The following is a 21931-nucleotide window of genomic DNA, read 5'->3' as shown; positions in this document are numbered from 1 at the left end:
CTTGGGATGGTAACTCTGTGTTGAACATTTTGAGGAGCTGTCAAACTGTTTTCCAAAATGACTTCATCAGAAACCTTCCTTTTATGACCTATACTGGCCAGCATTCTAGTATCTAGCTCCACACATCAAGACTAGATTGCATCAAACTTCAGATTGGATAGCCTGGAAGGTGAAAAACTAGGATTTGTGGCAACTCACTCATCACTCAATCACACCAATTTGTGCAGGACCAGTGTCTGCAAGCCAAGAGGGTTTGGGTCCTATTAGAAAACAGATGTTGAATAATATCAGCCCAGATATTTCTCCATATTCTCACTAACACTTGTGTGTGTGTATCTGTTTTTTTTATTATAGCCATCCTAGAAGGTGTTTAGTAGTATTCTATCTGCAGTTTTGCTTTCCATTTTCCTAATGACTGATGATGTTGAGCATCTGTTCATGTACTTAGCATTTTTATAAGGTCTTTGAAGAAACATCTACTTAAATCTTTTGCTCATTTCAAAGCTTAGATTATTTGTCTTTTTATTATTCAGTTGCAGAAGTTCTTTATATATTCTGGTTACAAGTCCCTATCAGATAAGGTTTAAAATGTTTAAATTTATTTTATTTTCTGGCTGTGGGGCGGTCTTTGCTGCTGCGCGTGGAGTTTCTCCAGTTGCGATGAGCAGGGGCTACTTTTTGTTGCGCTGCACGGGCTTCTTACTGTGGTGCTTCTCTTGTTGCAGAGCGCAGGCTCTGGCGCACGGGCTCTGTTGCTCCGTGGCATGTGGGATCTGCCTCAACCCAGGATCAGGGCGGTGTCCCTTGCATTGCATGGCGGATTCTTAACCACTGGAAGAAAGTGAAAACAGGGAAGCCCATGTTTTCACTTTCTTGATAGTGTCCTTTGAAACACAAATAATTTTAACTTTGATGAAGTTCGGTTTACCAGTTTTTTGTTGTTGTTACTTGTACTTTTACTGTCATATCTGAGAAGGAGTTGCCTAATACAAGGTCACAGAGGTTTACTTTTATGTTTTCTTCTGAGGGTTATAGTTCCAGTTCCTTCATTTAGGTCATTGGTCCATGTTGAAGTAAATTTTTTATACAGTGTGATGTGGGGATACAACTTCACCCTTTTGCCTCTGGATATCTACTCATCCCATTCAAGTACAAATGCAGCTAATGAAATAATTCAGGGCACACGGGTTGCTTTGTGTCTCATTTGGCCTGTATGAAGTGTGTTTGTGGACATCTGAGTCTTGCAGACAGCTTCACAAAGGGGGGATTATTTATCCCTCATACATAATATTAGGGGTGGTGTGTCAAAACAAATGGAGCTGTGTGAGAAACTGTGCTGGGAAAGAGGAGGATGTGAGAGGTGAAGCCTTTTCACATCAGTTACATTGGGTTTGACATGTCAGCTGGCGTAAAAACGTGAAATCTGGCCCAAACCCTTCGCTCTAGGCAAGTGAATGTTGGAACCCTCCAGGAGAAGTTCTCTTTGTAAAGATCTCAAGGTTTGGAGACTTCACAGCTCCCTCATTCCAGTTTTGACACTCCACAGCTAAGAAAATGTTATGCTGTCCAATCTGTTTCCCAACCTCCCCAGCATATTTCCTGATCAAGTATTTTGGTCATTCTTAGAAGTTCTGACTCTGTTTTGAGGTATCTGGTGGGAGAACTTTTCTGCATTCGTTCTTGAGAGCACTGTTAACTGTCTTGCAGGTCTGGAGCACGAGCACCTGTGAATTTGTCCGCACTCTGAATGGGCACAAGCGAGGCATCGCCTGCCTGCAGTACAGGGACCGGCTGGTTGTCAGCGGGTCGTCAGACAACACCATACGGTGGGTAGACGTGGGCGTGCGACGCGGTGGGTCGTTATCGCCATCGTGTTGCCTTCTCTCTCAGTCCTGATGCTCTGAAGGCTTGCTCTGGGGGGCTGCCTCAGATAAGCGAGCTTCAGGTACTTCTGTGTATGTCTGGCTCTGCACACTGAAGTGGGTGAATTGTGTATGTCCTGGGCGCTCCTGCAAGATTCCCCCGGTGCACAGGGTCTTACAGCCTCACCTCCACCCAGAATCCCTTACTACCCAGATGCCTCAGAACAGAGGGCGCTCCCGTCTGATGCTCTGCTTCCCTCACCTGTGAGCCCCCAGCGCTCCTTGTTCCTGCTTTCTAATAAATATGCCTATCCCTAAATGCTTCTTGTTGTATGAAAAACTTTCCTCAAAGATCTCCTTAATTTTCCCAGGTCTTTTTTCCACCATCCCAACATCTGCTAGTAACTTTTATAAACAAATTGGCTGTTTGAGCAAAATAAGGATTCGTTTCAAGATTATTTTTTTAAAAATAGAATGAAAGCAGACACAATATAGCTATAACTGCCAAGAGTTTTCTTTACCATTTTAAGTGTGAAGATATCATAAAAGTCCGTTGAGAATTTTAATCTTGGTTCTGTTGCATTCTCTGTGCTTTGCATTATGTAATATTTCAACAGTAAGCAATCCTTAACTTCGTCATTGGAATCGCTTAGCTTTTGCAAAATAATAATGTGCGTTGCTGTCTGGTTTACGGAAGGGAACCTCTGGAGTCGCAGGGGCAGTGCTGACTGGCTGTCTTCGTGGTAGATGAGGAAGCCACCCTCCCTGACTGTTGAGAGCTGTTGCTTAGGATAGAGTAGTCACTGGGTGTGTGACAAGAGCTCCTGGGCTTTACTGCTGGAGGCTGAGAAAGCATCAGTGTAGATTCGCCAGCTTTGTTTGTGCATGTTAGTTTGCTGTGATTTCTTCTTTGCAAATAATGTGGATATATCCGTGATAATATTAAAAAAAAACTCTATTTGCAGAATTGTTACATAAATCGTATACAGAGAAAAGGGCTGTATGTAGTCAGTGGGTTCTTATTTCTAAGACACTGCATATACGTACTGAGAGGTACCCACTGTGCCCTGAGTAGCCCGCGGATGCAGTCTGTACCTGTCGTAGGAAGGGGCTGTCCCTGAGCTAATCAGGAGGGGAGACCGCCGGCTGACCCACTGAGCCTGGTCACAGTGGGCCTCATGGCCCCCAGGCTCCAGGAGCCGGGTTTGGAAGCCTCACCTCCTGGGCCGTCCCCCTCATCTCCCCTACACCCATATGCTTTTTCCTCTTTACAGCCTACAGTCCCCATCTCCCCCAGAAAAGTCCTTCCCAGATCATTTGACTGCTTGGTTTCATCAATTCAGACTTTACTAGAATGCCTAGGAACTAAATATAATTGAAATTTCTTGTTTGTTGGTCTTATTTAAATAATAACAACATGATTTTTAAAAGTTTCAAACTATATAAAATGAAATACATTGAAAAGTAAGCCTTCTTCCCAAGTTCTTAAAAAATATGCGAATAAGATACACACATGTATGTTTGAATGTGTGTAATGTGGACTAGGAGTGAAGCAGAAATAAGGGATCCCAAGATAGTGAAGATGGCATGGATAGTGTGGTCATGTGTAGGAAGCTGACTCACGGAGCTCTGTTTTTCACTGAAGGCTGTGGGATATTGAATGTGGCGCCTGTTTAAGAGTCCTCGAGGGACATGAAGAATTGGTCCGATGCATCCGGTTTGATAACAAGAGGATTGTCAGTGGGGCCTATGATGGGTATGTGTTTCAGATTTTCAGATGGCACAGCCATAACTATATGAAGAGGAACAGGGACTACTGCTTATGAAGCAGCCACGTATTACTGGGCCGCGTGCTGGGTGCTAGTATTTCCTACGTAATGGTGGATGGCGGGTGTGACACCCCTTGATATGTGGGAACACTCAGGCCCAGAAGGATGAACTACAGTTATGCTTTTAACCATTATCATAAACTGAAGGGAGTAGCTTAGGCTGTGCAGGAATTCAGCTCTTTGTCCCAGCCCTCAATTAAACCAGGCTTTTTTGTGTGTGTATGGTGAGTTCAATGATAAATTTCTTTTCCTCTTTTGGTAGATTGAACACATCCTCTTTAAAAAGCCTCATGACTTTTAAAATGAGCAAATGACAACCATAAACCTTTCAAGATGACCTTATATATATACTTCACTGAGTTAGTTGGTCTGTTCATACTCCTATTATTAACTTTCAGCGTTTGCTTAGTTTGAAGAAAGGTATCCTTGGAATTTCACCAAGGGCCCTAGTTTCTGTCAGCGGCACCTACTCAGCCCTAGAGAGCCCCCTGATGAATGAATTTGGTGACACAGATTATCAAGTCAGGAATTGAATTTAGATAACATGAAGTTGTTTTCTTGTGTCCCCTCAAATAATATTTCTTCACCATTTCAGCAATTCTGAGAATGTATAGGTCCTTATTTCTTTCAAATCAAGTGTAATTGGTTTAAATACCTTGTCAAAACGTCAGTAGGTTCCCCACTAGCTTTTAAAGTAGGCAGTTCAGATGCTCTCCATTCTGTCAAGGAAATGCCTGACAGTGTGTAAAACGTTAACTTTCCCACTCATGGTGATCTCACCCTCCTTTCTAGGAAAATCAAAGTTTGGGACTTGCAAGCTGCTCTCGACCCCCGAGCCCCAGCAAGCACGTTGTGTCTGCGCACACTGGTGGTACGTGACCTGTTGAGGTGGGGAGCGCCTCCCCGTGTTGGCAGTCGGCCACCTGCAGATAGACCTCCCTGAGTCCTTCACGGGAAAGCGTCTGCATCTCACAGCGCTCCTTCTGAGAGATGGACTCTCCCATTAGTTGGGTCAAAACCAGAGACTATTTTACATTCATGTTACTGTGAGCTCTTTCCTCGGGAGTGTTAACACAGCTTAAAATATGAAAGCAGGCCTCCTCATTTGTAGATGGACTGGTTTCCTCCTGGAGCGTGAAGTATTTCCTGTCTGCAGGTTTGGGAGATTTCCTAATATGAGTGTCTATGGCTGGGTTGTATTTTACAACACAGCACGTTTTGTATGTTATGGTGAACTTTCCCCTCAATTTGTATTCTAGGCCTTATTGCTGGCATACAGGAATACTTGTTTTTATATGTTAATTTTATTTTAGCAAGCTCATTAGCAAGCTTACTTCACCAAGCACATTATTTCTAATAATCTGTTTGCTTTTGTTGTATTTTTGAGGAGACAGTTGTCTGAAAATATGGATTGATTTTTTCTTATTTTTAATAGTTTTACCTTCTGTTTCTTCCCTTCTTGGATTGACTAGAACATGCAGAACATTAGTCAGGGCCATTCTTGTTTCTTTCTTGATATTAATAGGAATACTTCTGATATTTCACCATTAATTTCGATGTTGGCTGTGGTTTGAGATAGGTATGCTTGGTCATGTTAAAAATACTATCCTTCTGGGCGTAGCTTTTACAGTGTATCAAGAATAGGTATTAAATATTGTTGCTTACCTTTTTAAGACTCTTTGTGAGACAATCACACAGTTTTTCTTCTTTGACATATTAATGGGCCAGAATCTAGAATACAAAGTTAAGGAAAACCCTTGAAGTAGAAGCAGAATATGTGTTCCTAGGGTGAAGGACAAAGCTCAGTAAGCTCTGGAGACTTACATAAGAAACCTGGATAAGGAGCTGTATTTTTAGCCTGCGCCAGCTCCCTGGTAATGAGATGGGAGGGATTGTCAAGGCCTCGTTTTATTCATCAAGCTGATATGTTTCCCAGGAACATTCTGGACGAGTGTTTCGGCTACAGTTTGATGAATTTCAGATCATCAGCAGCTCGCACGATGACACGATTTTGATTTGGGATTTCTTAAATGTGCCTCCCAGTGCCCAGAATGAGACCCGTTCTCCCTCCAGAACATACACTTACATCTCCAGATAACAGTCTGCACTTTACCCATTTCAGGTGAGTACTTCCCCACTTTTATCTTGGCTAACTGAGTCCACCTTCCCTTTGAGGAAGTAGTAGGAACCAAGGTGATCAGTCTTTTTTAGAGGCATCAGTTTTGCAGAGTTCTAGTATAAGGCTAGATCTTTATGGTCACATCAAAATAAGGTCTGAATCAGAATCCCCATTATTGTGGGTTTTCGTGCCAGAAACTGTGGTTCCTGTTTTTAAAACTGTTTTCCCAGGTCATACCAATTTAATACCAGTAAAAATCCCCCAGTCTGTTTTGCAATATAAGGATCTTCTTTTTCTCTTTTCTTTCCTGTCTTTCAGTTCTATGTTTAAAAAAAAAATCACCATCAATCAGACTCTTAAAACTACCTCTCCTTCCCCCTATTACAGTCCACCCACCACCGCCATTCCCTGAAGGAGGAGTGAAAGAAGGGTGTTTGTTGAGGGAGCCCCTAAAACTCACTTTTTATCCATGAGACTCAGCAGGTACTCTGGAGAGTTCTTTGCCCTGGTTACCAGCAGTCTTAGAGCCATTCTAACCATGGATGATGGCATGTTTTGATTACCAAGGTTATCCGTTAATAGAGGATGAGAGGCCTTCCTTGGCTGTGTTCTTGGAACTGATGATCATGTTCATCTGGTGCAGTAATCCCAGCTGAGAATTCTGCAAGGAGGCCTGTGCATTCTGTGCACACTAAACTTTGTAGATTGAAGAAATACTGTTGTGCATATTGTACTACCACATATGTAAAAACTGTTAATAAAATTCATATTTATGTACATTACTTAGTGCTTAGTAGCTTTTCATCATTGTATATTTTCCTATTAATTGAATATTAGAAATGTAAAGAAAGTCCATGTGTAGAATTGTGACATTTGTTGGTGAAAAGATACGGAATCACTGGTTTATAGATCACTAAGTTGACCTCTTTTCAAATGCTCCTTATTTCTGCTCCAGGAAGTTTAACTTATTCAAGGGTCAACAAACTACAGCAGGCCAGATTTGACCCTCTGCCCAATCTTCTCTATCCTTACCACAGCAGTTTAAGAATAGTGTTTTGAAACAGTATTATTTTAAGACATGTGAAAATTATATAAAATTCAAATTCCAGTGCCCATAAATAGTTTTATTGGAAACAGTCATGTCTGTGTCTGTGCATCTAGCTCTTACCTTCTGTCCGCTATACGCTCTCCCACCCCAGCCACTGCTGTTGTCTATGGAGTTTTTCGTGCTTCAGCGGCAGAGTTGAGTAGTAGTTGCAGCAGAGACCATGTGGCTGACAGCGTCTAAAATCTGTACACACTCTGACCCTTTAAGAAAAGTGTGCTGACCTCTGGTCTTGCCCCGTTCCATCTATTAGTGATAGGCCGAGGGTCTGCATCAGGAATGGCCAGTGTTTTTCTTCATGCCAGCTCAGTTTGAGCAGCGGTGCCTGGCTGGAGTACTGCCGGTCAGTGGGAAGGATGACGGGACCCCGTGTGGGCCCAGGAGGACTCAGCGCCACCACGGGTTGGCCGCGCCTCCTTGTTTCTAGGAGCTGAGCCACAGTAGTGACCCTTCAGTCCCATACATCATTGCTGTTCCTGGTCTCATGTGTGTTCATCCTGTCTCTTGTGATGATGGCCGCCTCCCTCGCTGCTTTCTGTCTGGGTAGATTCTTTACAAGTCAGTTGAGAAATTCACATGCCACACTTTTTACGTTTATTAAATTATAGGAAATTACTGAGGAAGAAGGCAAGGATCTCTTGAATGCTTGCTCATCCCTGCCTCAGCCTTCCTTCCCCCAAAGTCAAAGAAATACATGAGGAAGGAGGAATGGACCCAAATGAAAACTGGTTTCCTCCTTCCTTCCTGGGCTTTTCTTCTCCCTCTTCAGCCCACCCTTGATCCTGCTACCAACTGTGGTTGTCTTGGCCCTGCCCCTGCCCTTCACTAGCTCACTGTTGTCTCCAGGAGCAAGGCTTAGCTAGGACTAGCTACCAGGACTTTGACCCTCTAGCTCTCACCGTCTGTCCTCTCTACCCTCCTCCACCCCAGCCTCTCATTCTTCCCTCCCCAAAACCCAGTGCTCCAACCAGATTGAATTCTGTTTGTTTCCCTCTTTATTCCTCAGACCTCTGGCCCCTTGCTCCCCTTGCTCGCGTTGTCAGGGCTTTGTAGAGACCAGCACCCCCCTTCTCCCTTTTCCTGATCTGACCTGGTTTATTCTTTGGTGTTGAAATGGTGTGCAGGCCTGTCTCAAACGAGACTGTGGCGCTCCTTTTGTTCTGAAGCCCCAGGGTCTAACAGAGCGCACCGTGAGCGTGAGCGCAAGTGACTCCTGGGGCCAGCATGCCATCTCTGTGCTCGCTCTCCTCAGCCAACCAGAATCTGACCATAAATAAGTAAGTGTGCCTAACAAACTGCAGTGTATTCATACAGGGACCTTCCGCAAACACAAAGAAAATAACTCAGAAGACACTGGAATAAATTGTCCAAAGTAGCATAGTCAAAGTACTAGATATATTCTTTATATACATGGGTACCTAGGTGTACACATCCCCCTCTGCCCTTTCCCTTTCCCTTTGCTAAGCTCCATTTTTGTTTTTGAATCAATTTTATTGAGGTGTGGTTTTTATAAAACAGATTGTACCCACTTAAAGTATACTGTGTGACAAATTTACACACCCCTGCAGCTTCCTCCACAATCCAGACAAGAACATTTCTACCACCCCCAGAAGTTCCCTTGTGTCCTCCAGTCAGAACGTGATCCCACTGTAGCCTTAGCAAACACTGACCTTTCTTTCACTAGATTCATTTCGGTTTTCTACAGTTGCACCGTCCACTTTGGTAGTCATGAGCCATATGTAGCTATTAAGCTTGTGAAATGTGTCCAGTTTGATTTAGGAACTGAGTTTTTAATTACATTTAAAAAATTGAATTGAATTGGATTTTTAATTATATTTAATTATACTTCATTTTAAACTTAAAACAGCTATACATGTAGCTCGTGACTTCCGTGTTTGGACCAGCATCATTGTAAGAGCTTATTAGCCTTTACATTTAGGTCTTTGATCTATTTAGAGTTAATTTTTGTATATAGTGTGAGGTGAGAATATCATTGTTCTTGTTTTGTTTACAGCCATCCCAACTCTATTGGATTAAGAGACTATCCTCTTCCCATTGAATTGCTTTAGTACTCTGCCAAAAAATCAATTCCCCACTTGTTTGTAGTTGTTTTTCTGGCCTCTATTCTGTTCTATGATCTATGGCTATCCTTTTGCCAATACCACACTGTATAATAAGTCAACTTTAAAAACATTGTTTTGATTCTTTTAGGTCCTTTTGGTTTTCATACTCATTTTTGAATGAAATAGTCAAATTCTATGAAGATTATGGGATTATGATTAGAACCGTGTTGAGTCTAAAGATCATTTGGGGAGAACTTCCATCTTTAAAAAAATGTTGAGTCTTCTAATCCGTAAACCCGGTTTATCTCTTGATGATTTAAATCTTCTTCGGTTTCTCTTAAGCAGTGTCTTGGCAGTTTTTAGTGTCGAGGTGTTTCACATCTTTTGTTAAGTTGATTCCATTTTGAACTTCCATTCTAAGCTATCCATTTCTCTCTCTGCATTGCTTTTGTTGTATCCCAATGCCTCTGCTTTTATTTTTCCTATATTGGAGATACGCGTAAAACAGAACATGGACAACTCCAACTGTGACCGACCTGAAATGGATGGGATCAGAGGAGTAGGTGTATCATACAGCAACTTAAATGTATCTCTTTGGTAGTTTTGAAATGTGCCACTCTACTAGAGAAGCACATGATAAAACCTAAGACGTCTATAGTGTGTTTTCAACCCCCTCTGGCGTATTTGATAGATGAATTATAGAACAATAGTAAACTTTCACAAATTGGACAACTTTTATAGACTTTGTGAAACTGCCCTGAAACATGGTTCCTTTGATTGAGAGATGAAATAATGATCACCAGGGCTATCTCTCTCATTGGCTCTGGTGGAAAGAAAACTGGTGTTACTTCTTCCAGTCCCTGCTCTCACTCACCCCCTTTTTGGGAGCCTAAGAACAACTGCGTTGTTGTGATCCACAGTTACAAATCAGTGGAAAAATCTTATCTGCTTTTTAAGCAGCATAAGCATTGAAACCTCAAATGTGTTTGTCTCTTCAAAGTGAACTACTTTTGACAACTTTGGCAGTCAACTTTATAAATTTTATTGCTCTTTTCCAAGTTCTTTTCATTTATTGTAACAAGAAAAAATTATTACCATGTGATACTGTATGATTTATGCATAATAAGAAGCACTACCATAATGATGGTTTAACCTTGCAGTAAGATATTTACCCCTAAAATTTAAGGTAAGAGTATTTCTCTGTCAGTAAATTAAGCAGTAGGTTTATTTGCTGAGTCATTTTTAAAAAATTACTGACTTCTAAGAGCTATATGTATACAGTAGCTCTCTTTTTTATTAGAAGACAATATGAGATCATTATTTGAAAATTAGTAAAAGTTGATAAGTCAAAAGAAGAGAATAAATTCCTTGGTTTGCTATTATTAACTCCTTTGTATGTAGCCTTTTCAGGCATTTAAAAATTGTGGTTGATAACTGTGCTTCTCCCCCCTCCCCGCCCCCTTATTGTGAAATTATTGCCTGTTAGCAAGGTCACTGTTTATCTAAATTATTGTTCCTAATGGCAAAATAAAATAAGATTGTTTGGATATGGCCCTATTGTTATATTTATATTTTCCTCCCAGCTTTTAGCTATTATAAAACACATTGCCATGATTCTTTTTTTTTTTTTAAGTTGGAGGCTAATTACTTCACAACATTTCAGTGGGTTTTGTCATACATTGATATGAATCAGCCATGGATTTACACGTATTCCCCATCCCGATCCCCGCTCCCACCTCCCTCTCCACCTGATTCCTCTGGGTCTTCCCAGTGCACCAGGCCGGAGCACTTGTCTCATGCATCCCACCTGGGCTGGTGATCTGTTTTACCATAGATAGTATACATGCTGTTCTTGTGAAATATCCCACCCTCACATTCTCCCACAGAGTTCAAAAGTCTGTTCTGTATTTCTGTGTCTCTTTTTCTGTTTTGCATATAGGGTTATCGTTACCATCTTTCTAAATTCCATATATATGTGTTAGTATGCTGTAATGTTCTTTATCTTTCTGGCTTACTTCACTCTGTATAAGGGGCTCCAGTTTCATCCATCTCATTAGGACTGGTTCAAATGAATTCTTTTTAGTGGCTGAGTAATATTCCATGGTGTATATGTACCACAGCTTCCTTATCCATTCATCTGCTGATGGGCATCTAGGTTGCTTCCATGTCCTGGCTATTATAAACAGTGCTGCGATGAACATTGGGGTGCACGTGTCTCTTTCAGATCTGGTTTCCTCAGTGAAAACACATTGCCATGATTCTTTCAGCTTAGTCTGTGCCCAACCCTTTATTACCTTTGGATAGAATTTTAGAAATGTCTGCAGTGTCTGGGTTGAAAGGTATGATATTTAAGACTTTTGATACTTAGAGTTACCCTGCAGAAGAGTTACATCTGTTGAAATTCCCACTAGTAGCATTTGAGAGTACTGACTTCTAATCTCTGAGTGTTAATATTTTTTAAATAATTCAAGTACTCTTCATATCCTTCATGGGAAAATAGTGGCAGATGAAGTTGAATCTGTCTTGAATTCATTGAGAAACTTGTTAGGATTCTTGGTCTTAGTGAAAATTACCAACCTTTTAGGAAAATTGCCTCTAAATAGTATATAAGCTTTAAAAACAAGTCAAAAACTTTAAAAAACAATCCCCCACCCCTTTCTCTTTCTTTCTGTCTTTTTTACGCCATAGAGTTTTAGACCTAAAGGTGACTTAGATCTTCCAGGCCAATGGTTTCATGCAGTGTTTGGAAAGGATTGTAACTTATTAGTGGTTGTGAAATCATTTCAATGGATTTTGACTTTGGGTGAAATGTAGGAATATAAAGTGTCAACCTGCATTGTTCATAGTAATGATAAATATTGTTTCATGAATGTTCTGCCTAGGAGTGTGTGTGTGTGTTTATATACATGGGTGAATGTAGAGATTTTGATTAAGACATGTTCCACACTCAAGGTCACGCGTGCTAAGTTGGCTTCAGTCGTGTCCAACTCTTTGCGACCCCTTGGACTGTAGCCTGCCAGGCTGCTCCGTCCATGGGATTCTCCAGGCAAGAATACTGGAGTGGGTTGCCATTTCCTCCTCCAGGGAATCCTCCCAGCTCAGGGGTTGAACCCATGTCTCATACATCTCCTGCATTGGCAAGCAGGTTCTTTATCACTAGCGCCACCTGGGTAGCTCACTCACGTTCATGGTCAAAAACAATATAGAACATTCAGTTGTCTCCCCCTCTGCATTGTGTTTTCCTTTTATAAATGATTTATTTCAAAAAGAAGTAATTCCTGACTATTAGCATTCTATTTAAAATGAATACTTCAGTTACTTCCTTGGTGATCCAGTGGTTAAGACTCCACACTGCCAATGCAGGGGGCCTGGGTTCAATCCCGGGTTGGGGAACTAGATCCTGCATGCTGCAGCTGAGATCCCAACACAGCCAATTTTTTTTTAAGAAGGAATACTTTATTTACTAGCTTTTACATATTTTTTGTTTTACAGTGACAGATAAAAGCTCTTGGTCTGTCATAAGAGAGGTGGCATAAATTTAAGATGATGCTAATTACAAAATGTCACTTTAAGCATATATTACATGCATGACTTTTAGTAGTAGTGTGAAAGACGATAGGGTATAGGGCCAGTCGTCTCTTTGAATCCCCTCTGTCACTTAAGCTACTGCTTTTTTCCCCGTGAAGTCTCATTTGCAGTGTTGTGTTAATTTGTGCTGTGCAGCAAAGTGACTGAGTTATGCACATAAATATGTTCTTTTTATATATTCTTTTCCATCATGGTTTATCCCAGGATTTAAGGGCTAATGCTTTAAACTAAATAATGTTTCTGAGCCTCAGTTCTCTCACTTGTTAAGCGAGTATAAGAGTTGCTCCCTCAGAAGTTTGTCGTGAGGTTTAAGTAAATGTGGTCCCTGGGACGCAGTACGCTCGCAGCAGTCTGCAGCTTCTGTTCTGATGCTGATTATTTGACTGTCAGTGTTAAGGTGTGCACAGCAGTGCGTGTGTCATTGTGGAGATGAATGGGCTGTGATACATATCTCCACATCCAACCAGAATATCCATCCATGCTCCCTTGGTTTTGTTTGTTTCTGTTTTTTTCAGGGTTTCCTAGTCTTGAACTACTGGCTATGCGGCTACCAAATGCCTAAGGGAGTTCTTCACAGCTGAGTTAAGAAGCTGGAATTGGTTCTAGACGCTGGGTAGATGCAAAGCAGCCTAACTCTTCAAGTACCGATATTTCTCACCTCCGATTCCGGCCTCTGCTTTGAGAAGGATACCTTAGCCTCACCAACTTTCAGTAGTACAGAAGCCCACTTCCTCCCCCTACCAGTGAAAACAAATCTAACGCTTCAAATGTAAATTGTTCATATGAGAGGAACGTAAAGTCTGTTTTGCAGAAGTAAATCGACCGTCAAGAGAAGACTTGGCCTCTAATTTATATTGCTTTGCACTTTGGTCTGATATTAAGAAACAGCATTCTTCAGTGAAATTTTGGGTGCCAAACACCTACCCAGAATGTCCAGGGCTTTCCTTTTCAGAAGTTAGCATTCTCCTTTTGACCGTCTCCAAGTCATGATGAATTCTGACTTGTATTAGGAACATGTTGGACAATGGAAACATTTCTCTGGATTGATTGAGTAATATTTTTTTGGAATATACTTCCTTTCTGTACCAATTTCTTTTAATTTAAAGAACTATAAGCCAGGTTATATTCTCTCCCAACAGGTGATATAGCTCCTTTTCTTCTGTTAACTGTTCTCTGTACCCGCCACCATCTCCTGATATTCAGTAGAGTGACACCTTCACATGTGTGCTTGCCTCCTAATTTAAAATACTGTGTCCGCATGTAGATATAATGTACATAACAGTTTAACCTCAAGGTTGCTCGAGTCAGGGCCCCTGGGCCTGAGACACTAACACACAGTGCGTTTGCAGTTAGCCATGGGCTGGGCTCAGAACCCGCTCCCAGGTCGATGTGGATGACCAGGACCCTTCCTGCAGTATTCATACGGTGTCTTTATTTTGTCACTGTCCTTGTGCGCGTGGGGGTGTGTGTGTGTTTTAATGGGAATCTTGTCTGAAGATGTAATTTCTGAAGTTTAACACGACATGTTTTGTTTGTTGTGCAGTATATACAATAAGAGAGGTACCGTAAATGTTTTTGTTGTTCTTTTCCTCGTCAGTACTCCATATTTGTGGTTACTTCCCACGGCACTCGTCTGATTTCTCACCCCAGGTCACGCTCTGTGTGTTACTAACCGTGGGAAGGGAAGGGCGAGACTGCCCCACTTAGTGACTGTCCCGCCTCCGGCGTTTGTGCGTCCTGCCCCGATCAGGTTGGTGGCAGGGCCCATTCGTGTGTTGGAGCCCAGGTTCCAGGTCAGGCTGGTTCAGGGGCCCGCCTTGAGTGGAAGGGTCCTCCCAGGTGGTGTGCAGCCTCAGGCTCACAAACCCCATCCATCTCGTCCCTGGTGCCTGCTGCCGTGGCCCCTCAAGCTCCCCTGGCTCCCAGGCGCACCGCAGCCGGGAATGTGGGAATGGCACCGTCACGCTGACCCGCGTGGAAAGGATGTTGGTGTTCGGTTGGCCCTCCTTTTCCCTTGTCCAGTATTAGGTTTTGATTTGCCCTTTGCCACTGTTTCCAAAGATCAAGGAAGGTCGCTAACATTTTCAAGGACCAATGAGAACCTCCTGTTAACTTAACCTCTTCCCGTGAGAGCACACTCTCCCCGGAGGGGAAGGTGCCCGGGCTCTGCTTTGTCCTTTTGCATTAAGAACGGTGTGGGGATCAACGTGTGTCTCTGTGGTTGCTTATTGGGTTGGTTGGTTTTTTTGTTTTCCTTTGTCCTTTTAAAAAATAACAGCCTTCTCTCGTACACGTTATTAAGTTAATTTCTGTTTTTGAGAAGTCTCAAAGTGTAAAAAAAAAAAAAATCTCCATTCATCCAGTGGATGTGTGCGCCTGAGGGTGGTTATGCGAGTTGTCTTCACTGACCGCTCTTCATCTGACAGCTTCAACAGCAGACTGGGCAGGAGAGCCCGGGGCGGGGGCGGGGAGGACGCAGTGCTTCTGAACGGATGGACTTTCTGTTGTTTTGCATGTTTAATATAGAAGTTCCTGTTCCTTGGGAGATCATGGCCTTTGAATATGCACACAACCTTTGAATTGTGCCTACTAAATTATAGCAGGGGACTTTGGCACCCAAGGAATTCTGACTTTCTGGGATTATAGTAGTAATTCCCAGCCATACTCTGGACTTTATTTTGCTAACCATAATTGAGCAACTGTAAATTACTGCTATATTAATGTTTTAAAGCACTGGGATAGTCTAATTCTAACTTGTAATTAATTATGTTTGCCAATTATCTGTTTGAAATAAATTTGTGTCTGAATAGCTATTAAAACTGTTAAATTGTACAGATATTATTCATGACAGCTTTGTACTGTGGAATGTGCTTAATAAAAAACAAAAAGTTTGACCTTTGTCCAATAAATCGCTAAGTAATGTCAATAAATCAAGTATGAGTGTTATGCAGTACACCTGATCTGGCTTCATGCAATTGTTATTTCAGCTACTAATTCAAAGCCAATACTGTTTTAATAAAGTGTTGCAATACTGTGATGTTCTGTTAAGAAATTCCTGCCCCCCCCCAAAAAAAAAACCTGTTAACATGCTGTCAGTAATTCAGTGACATACAATTAAAGTTTGTAGATTAAAAACAAAAAAGAGAAAGAAACATCTGCTCTGTACCAAGAGGTTGAAGGCAAAGTACTCTTTTTTGGCTTGTGAGAACTGGTATGAGATAACGCCTGTCCCTGCCCAGGGACCTTTTCCTGAAAGCTGACTTTAACCTCAGGAACTGGAGGCTGGTTCAGATCTCCTCCCCAGCTAATTTGCTTCCTGCAAGTGCTTAATTGCTTCAAAAGTTACTGTGAAAATTGTCCCTTAAATGTGTTCAAGGGCTCAGAGTGGGAGTGGATCCTCTGAATCCAGGGGGTTGGGGGGCATGTACAGTTAAGTTGCAGCCCTTTAAGGGACATGAAATTGTCTTTCCTTTCGACAGATTGACACATTACTGAGGACTAAAGCAGAAGGAGTATAGTTAGTATCTTCAGGATTCTATTCAGAAGTCCTGAGTAGTTGCAGAGTTTTCCTGATAACTAGATTCACACCAGCCTTTAGTCAGCTCAGTTGTTTATGTGGACTTTTTTGAGATGAAATTAGAGTAATTCTACACAGCTTTGCTCCCACTCATTTTTCTTGTAAAATTTTTTTTAAGAATAGGTAGTACACATGATTGTTGTGGTTTAGTCGCTAAGTCGTGTCTGACTCTTAGGCGACCTTGTGGACTGTATCCCACTAGGCTTCTCTGTCCATGGGATTTCCCAGGCAAGAATACTGGAGTGGGTTGCCATTTCCTTCTCCAAAGGAATCTTCCCAACAAAGGGATTGAACCCACGTCTCCTGCATTAGCAGGCGGATTCTTTATCTCTGAGCCACCAGGGAAGCCTATGCATGTGGTTAAAGAAAGCCAATTTACAAGCCATAAAAAGATAGTGTATGCAGTGGTTTTCCCTTTCACTCTTGATTCTCAGTCCTCCAATCCTTGCTGACCAGTTTTTTGCATATCCCCTGACAGATAGTAATCTGTGCATAGAAGGATGTAGGTATGTATATGTGCAAATGCCTTCCTACCTGCTTCATACCTGCTGTCCCCATGCCCTGAAATAGTTGGGGTAGCCTGCTATACTTCACCTGTTTCATCTAGTATTGGGATTAGCCTGTGTCAATACGTGTAATTCTACCTCATTCTTGCTGATGGTTGCGTAGTATTTGGTTATAATGATATTCTATAAGTCACTTAGTTCCTTGAGGCTGATGTGGTTTCTTGACTTTTCCTGTAATGACTCTTGTTTATCACAGGTCTGTATGTCCCTGCCTGTACTAAACACTGAACAGGATAAACTCTTCTTGGTGACTTGGACTAGTCGTTATGAACAGCAGATATTGAACCCAAACTGTGCTGCGGAGTGGGCAGAGGCTCGGGTGTCAGACCAGATCTTCACCCCTCTAGCTGTCTTCTGTCCTCACATGTTGGTGCTCAGTCACTGCAAGACAGTGAACACTAGTCTTCTTTTATCCTTGATAGGTGATGTTAGTGCAAGAAATTCACGCTATGAATGCGTGGAAATTCTCAGGTTTCATAGAACTCCTTGGATATACAGTCAAGCTAAGTGGTGCTTTGCCATTTCAGCCTATTTGTTTTCTAGTTAATAAGGAAAAAGGAGGTTGGGCCATCTGGCTGATCATCCTGTTACTAATTAGCTGTGTGGCAATACCCCTTTTGGATCTCCACTTCCTCATGTATAAAAGGTTTCGTTAGCTCAATTCCTGGAGAACATGACGTGCACCAGCTCTGAATGACCTGTTGCAGGAATGCAGACATAGTGATGCCTCATCTGAATTTTTAAGAAGAACTGAAAATCCAGATTATGAAGAGACCCATAAGTCACTCACTCAAGCACCAGTTTGCTATCTCTGAATTAACACCATCTTAAGCATTTTTAGCAGTGACCTGTTGAGGCATTGCATCCAAGATGGCAACAACTCTTGAAGAATGAAAAAGATTCCAGAGAAAAGGAACAAATTAATGATAAGCTTTTTAAAGGCACACAGTTTGGTTGGTTAATGAAAAATGATCAAAAAGGGGGAAGTGTTTAAAAAGACAGGAGAAGGAAGGAGCCAGGAGCTGGCAGCACTGTCTTCAGTCACATTTAACATCAGAGGTAGCATGCGTATACTTGCTACATATCACGTGCGTACCAGCTGCCTGCTTTTGTGTTGGGGTTGAGTTCGTGCTAAAGCAAGGCAGAACTTAGGTCTAAGGTCGACCTGGTCTTCTAACTGGGGAAGCCTCTGGGAGCTCCAACATCTCCCAACTCTGTCTGTTGATAACAGACTAACACCTCATAGACTGTCAGCATCTGTGGGATAACAGAACAGGGCCATCTTCAGGTGTTTACTTGCCCAGATGTGCTGAAATCCTCATTCAGTGTTGTAAAGTTTTTATCGGTTGTGTGAGGCCATGTGGAAGAAGTGTGGTGCAGCTCAGAAGTAATTATCTCCTCTGTGCGCGCAGGGCAACCTGGAAAGCAGACTGTCCTGTAAGTGGGTTTGTCTTGTTCCATGGCTTTCAGGTTGTGGCCATCTGCTTATCCTGTGTCCAGGAATTGCTTGGTTATATTTCTCAGAATAGACATGCTGTTGGTGGGCTGGCTTGGCAGAACTGGGAAGTAACCATGCCAAAGACTTAATCTGTGGTGGGCATGCCTTAGGAACAGCTCAAAGCTGACGTTCTGGGGGAGAAGACCTCAGCGACTACAACTTAAACTCCCTCCACCCTTTTCGGATCCAAGGGACCTTTCTGTGCTCATGGGCTGTGTTTGTTCTCCCAAATACCCCTCAACTCTAGTGATTGGGAAGAAATGCTCTTAGAACACCATAGCCTTTGGATCTTGATGAAGACCATCCAGGGAGGGTCACTGGTCTACTGGATGGCAGGGAGGAAAGAAACATGAGCTTTGGGGCTGGCAGACCTTGCTCGAAACCAGACCTCTGCTAGCTAATTTGACAGCAGGCCCCCTGGGCAAGGGCATTTCCTGCCCTGAACCTGAGCTGCTTCATCTAGGAAGTGGAGACAGTATTTTAAGATCATTATGGTTTATGTGATATAATCTAAACTGCCTAACACAGTGCCTGGTACATAACAGGTTTTTGATGCCAGCTTTTTTTGGTAGCTTCAACTGTGGCATTTAAACAGATGGTACAACATTTCCAGAGCAAAGTATAAAGGTTAGAGTTTAGGAAGGTGTGATGTGAGACAAATTTAAACGTGCACAAGCAGACTGAGGCCTATCCGGGCCTCTTGAGGGGGAAAGATGAGGAAGTACGCGGACTCCCCGGTGAGGACTGGCCCTGATGAGGACTCAGGCTCTTCAGTGAGTGGAACAGAGAGAGATGGACCAGTCGAATCGTGTTTCTACCAAGTTATTTTTGTTAATTATTATTATTTTTTTTTTTTTGTTAAGAATAACTCAGCTTTAAAAGCCTGTCCTGTCTGCCAGGGATATTTCTGGAAAAAGGAGGAGACCTCAAGATGCCAGTATCCTTAGCTTGTTGCAGTGTCTCCAAGGAGACAGGAGACAGTGTACCTGTAGGTGGTGGGACTGAGGGGAGTGGGTGATGTAGGGGAGAGAGTGGTTAATACCAAACACAGCACAAATGAAAATCACCACCATTGGTGAGCGCCAGGCCTGCTGGTAAGCGCCTTCATCTTGACAGTACCCTGCGTGACTATACCATTACCATTTCAGAGCTGAAGACACTGAAGCTCAGGTGTCTCACTAGTGAGCCCTGGGCTTGACTCCAGTCTGCCTTGGCTGGAATCTTTTGACTGACCTCTTAGTGCACTGCCTAGCCTCTTCCTCTTGGTGGGCACCATGATGCCAGCAGTCGCCCTGAGGAGCCAGGCCTCACACCGTGCAGTCCCCTTGCACTAACAGACAGACCCTCTGCACACCTCTCTTCCCGCTCACCCGTGTATCCCTGGCGTCTCTGGTCACTAGCAGATGTGTGTGGAGTGCCTTCAGCAATGCACAGTGTGTGGGGGGCGCGTGGAGCAGGATGGGATGGGGGCTGTACCCTGGGGGCAGTGGGCAGCCACTGGACGCGTCCAGTTAGAAGGCCAGCGCCAAGATTCCAGAGACGGGTTGAGGCCTGGACTCGGGGCAGAGCAGTGGGCAGTGGTGAGGGGCATTGCTGACGTGTGCTGAGTCGCAGCAGCCCTGTCTGACTCTGCGACCCCATGGACTGTAGCCTTGCCAGGCTCCTCTGTCCACGGGGTTTCCCAGGCAAGAACACTGGAGTGGGTTGCCATGCCCTCCTCCAGGGGATCTTCCCCATCCAGGGATCGAACCTGCGTCTCCCGTGTCACAGGTGGCTTCTTTACCGCTGACTCACCGGGGAAGCCCTGGAAGGATGTTGAGGAGAGGGAAATCTTGACGGGAAGAGGAAGCTGGAGCCGACAGTGGCCCCGTTGTCCTGTGTGGGTGTGTCTCCGACGCGCCACTAGGTGCCGCTCTAACAGATGTGAGCAGATGCGGTGGCCCCTGCTCTCAGGCAACTTACGTTCACCAAGAAGAAACGGAGGACCCAGGGCAATGGGTGCACTGCCCACACATTCATGAATTCACAAGATAAATGCAGATCGTGATAGATGCTCTGAAGAGACTACACAGGGGGCAGTGGCCTGGGAGACATTTGAGCCAGGGCCTCAATGATAGGTGGCAGGAGTCGGCCATCCGAGGCTCCAGGCCGGGCGGGCGGAAGTGCAGAGGCCTGGAGGCGGGAAACCCTCACACCCGCTGCGCCAGACTAGCCGGTGGGGTACTCGGTCCCCAGGTAAGCGGAGGAGGAGTCCGGCTGAGACGGTGGAAGGGAGTCTGGAGGCACAGTGCAGGTGCCTGGGAGCTGTTCAGGCGGCGGAGAGAGAGGCCTGCCGCGGCGTCCGGGAGCTCGGGGCCCTGCGAAGAGGGCGCGGGAGGACAGGCAGCGGCCGCGCGGGAGAAGCCGCCGGAAAGGCAGGGGTGTGTAACCCGCGGGCCTGGCGGGCGCGCCCGGACCCTGGGAAACCTGTTCCAGACACTTGCCTCCGCCCGAGCGGCCCAGGCCTTCCGGGCAGCAATGCCTGTCCGCTAATCATGCCGCAGGACACCTAATCCCGCTTCCCTCTCCTTCCAAGACCGGGCCACGCTCTCCGGACCCGATGGCAAGAGCTCGGGGCGCCCGGGAGAGCCTCGCTCGCGCCCAGCCCCGCTTCTTTCGTGCTTTGGGAGCGTTCCCCGCGGCCCCGAGGTCTGCACCCCAGGAATGAGGAGATAAAAGGGACCATCGGGGCTTTTTCCACCAGAGGCGAAAGCGTTTTATAGAACGGACTGCGAGTTTTTGTTTCAGGAAATTTCATCATGTCTCCAAGAAGGGGAGGGGAGAAAAAGAGAGGGTGGGAGGGAGAGAGCAAAGTTAATTGGCCTCAGATTTCCTCACCCCCGTTTCATGATGGTAACACGAGGCAGCCCAGGTCAGCCTCAGGTCAGCGACGGTCGGGCTCTTTAGTGCCCCTCTGTGAATACCTCATTTCTGTAATAGTTTTTCCTTTAAAAACAGCTCTGCCTTCTTTGGCAGATGGTGACATTCCATTAGCATATGGAATATTTTTCAAAACACATCCGAAAGCATGTCTCTTACGGAGGAGACTGGGCAAAAGCAAACGAATGTTTGAAAAGTATGTTGGGAACGGCTCAACATTGAACAGAAGGCTCCCGCTCCCCCGCCCCCACCCGGCACCTCCCCACCCTGGCTCCTGGATTGTTACTGTAACCAAAAAGGGGAGAGGATTTTCCTCCAAATCTGAGTCTGTTGGCTTCACTGTGACCGTCAGGAGTACACAGAGGGTAGCTAGAGAGAGAGCCCAAACCCGGAGGATAAAGAGCACATTCTTGGCTTGGAATGGACATTGGGAAGGCTCAGGGGTAAAGAATCCGCCTGTCAATGCAGGAGATGGGGTTTCAATCCCTGGGTCAGGAAAATCCCCTGGAGGAGGAAATGACAACCCACTCCAGTATTCTTGCCTGGATAATCCCATGGGCAGAGGAGCCTAGTGGGCTACAGTCCATGGGGTTGCAAAGAGTCAGACACCACTGACCGAATAAGCAAATACATCCAGCCTTTGTGGATGTGGCCCTGGGGGTAGTGAAGGATGCATCTTGTTCACTGAGCGCCTATTGTGTGCCAGAGGTGTGACATGTATTACTGTCTTTCCTGCTGACATGTATCTACCACGCAGCGGGCAGAGGGAGCTCTTGAGCGCACAAGTCGGTTGGTTCACACCCCT

General features: G+C 44.3%; 1 protein-coding gene across 9 annotated transcripts in view; it reads left to right on the top strand.

The window, feature by feature from the left end:
• The window catches only part of FBXW11 (F-box and WD repeat domain containing 11), a 181692-nt gene that overhangs the window by 106215 nt on the left and 53546 nt on the right, over window positions 1–21931 (top strand). For 6 of the 9 annotated variants that reach the window (XM_061129465.1, XM_061129463.1, XM_061129462.1 and 3 more), the window contains 5 exons: window positions 1708–1826; window positions 3508–3618; window positions 4484–4562; window positions 5628–5813; window positions 13082–15519. In XM_061129465.1, the coding sequence (XP_060985448.1) occupies window positions 1708–1826; window positions 3508–3618; window positions 4484–4562; window positions 5628–5789 (471 nt within the window). In that variant the 3' untranslated portion in view covers window positions 5790–5813; window positions 13082–15519. The other 3 variants (XM_061129460.1, XM_061129459.1, XM_061129461.1) reach the window with 3 other exon arrangements.

The sequence above is a fragment of the Dama dama genome, chromosome 25 (genome assembly GCF_033118175.1).
Source record: "Dama dama isolate Ldn47 chromosome 25, ASM3311817v1, whole genome shotgun sequence".
Lineage (NCBI taxonomy): Eukaryota > Metazoa > Chordata > Mammalia > Artiodactyla > Cervidae > Dama > Dama dama.
The sequence above is the reverse complement of the archived record's forward strand: the minus strand, read 5'-3'. Positions and strand labels throughout refer to the sequence as shown.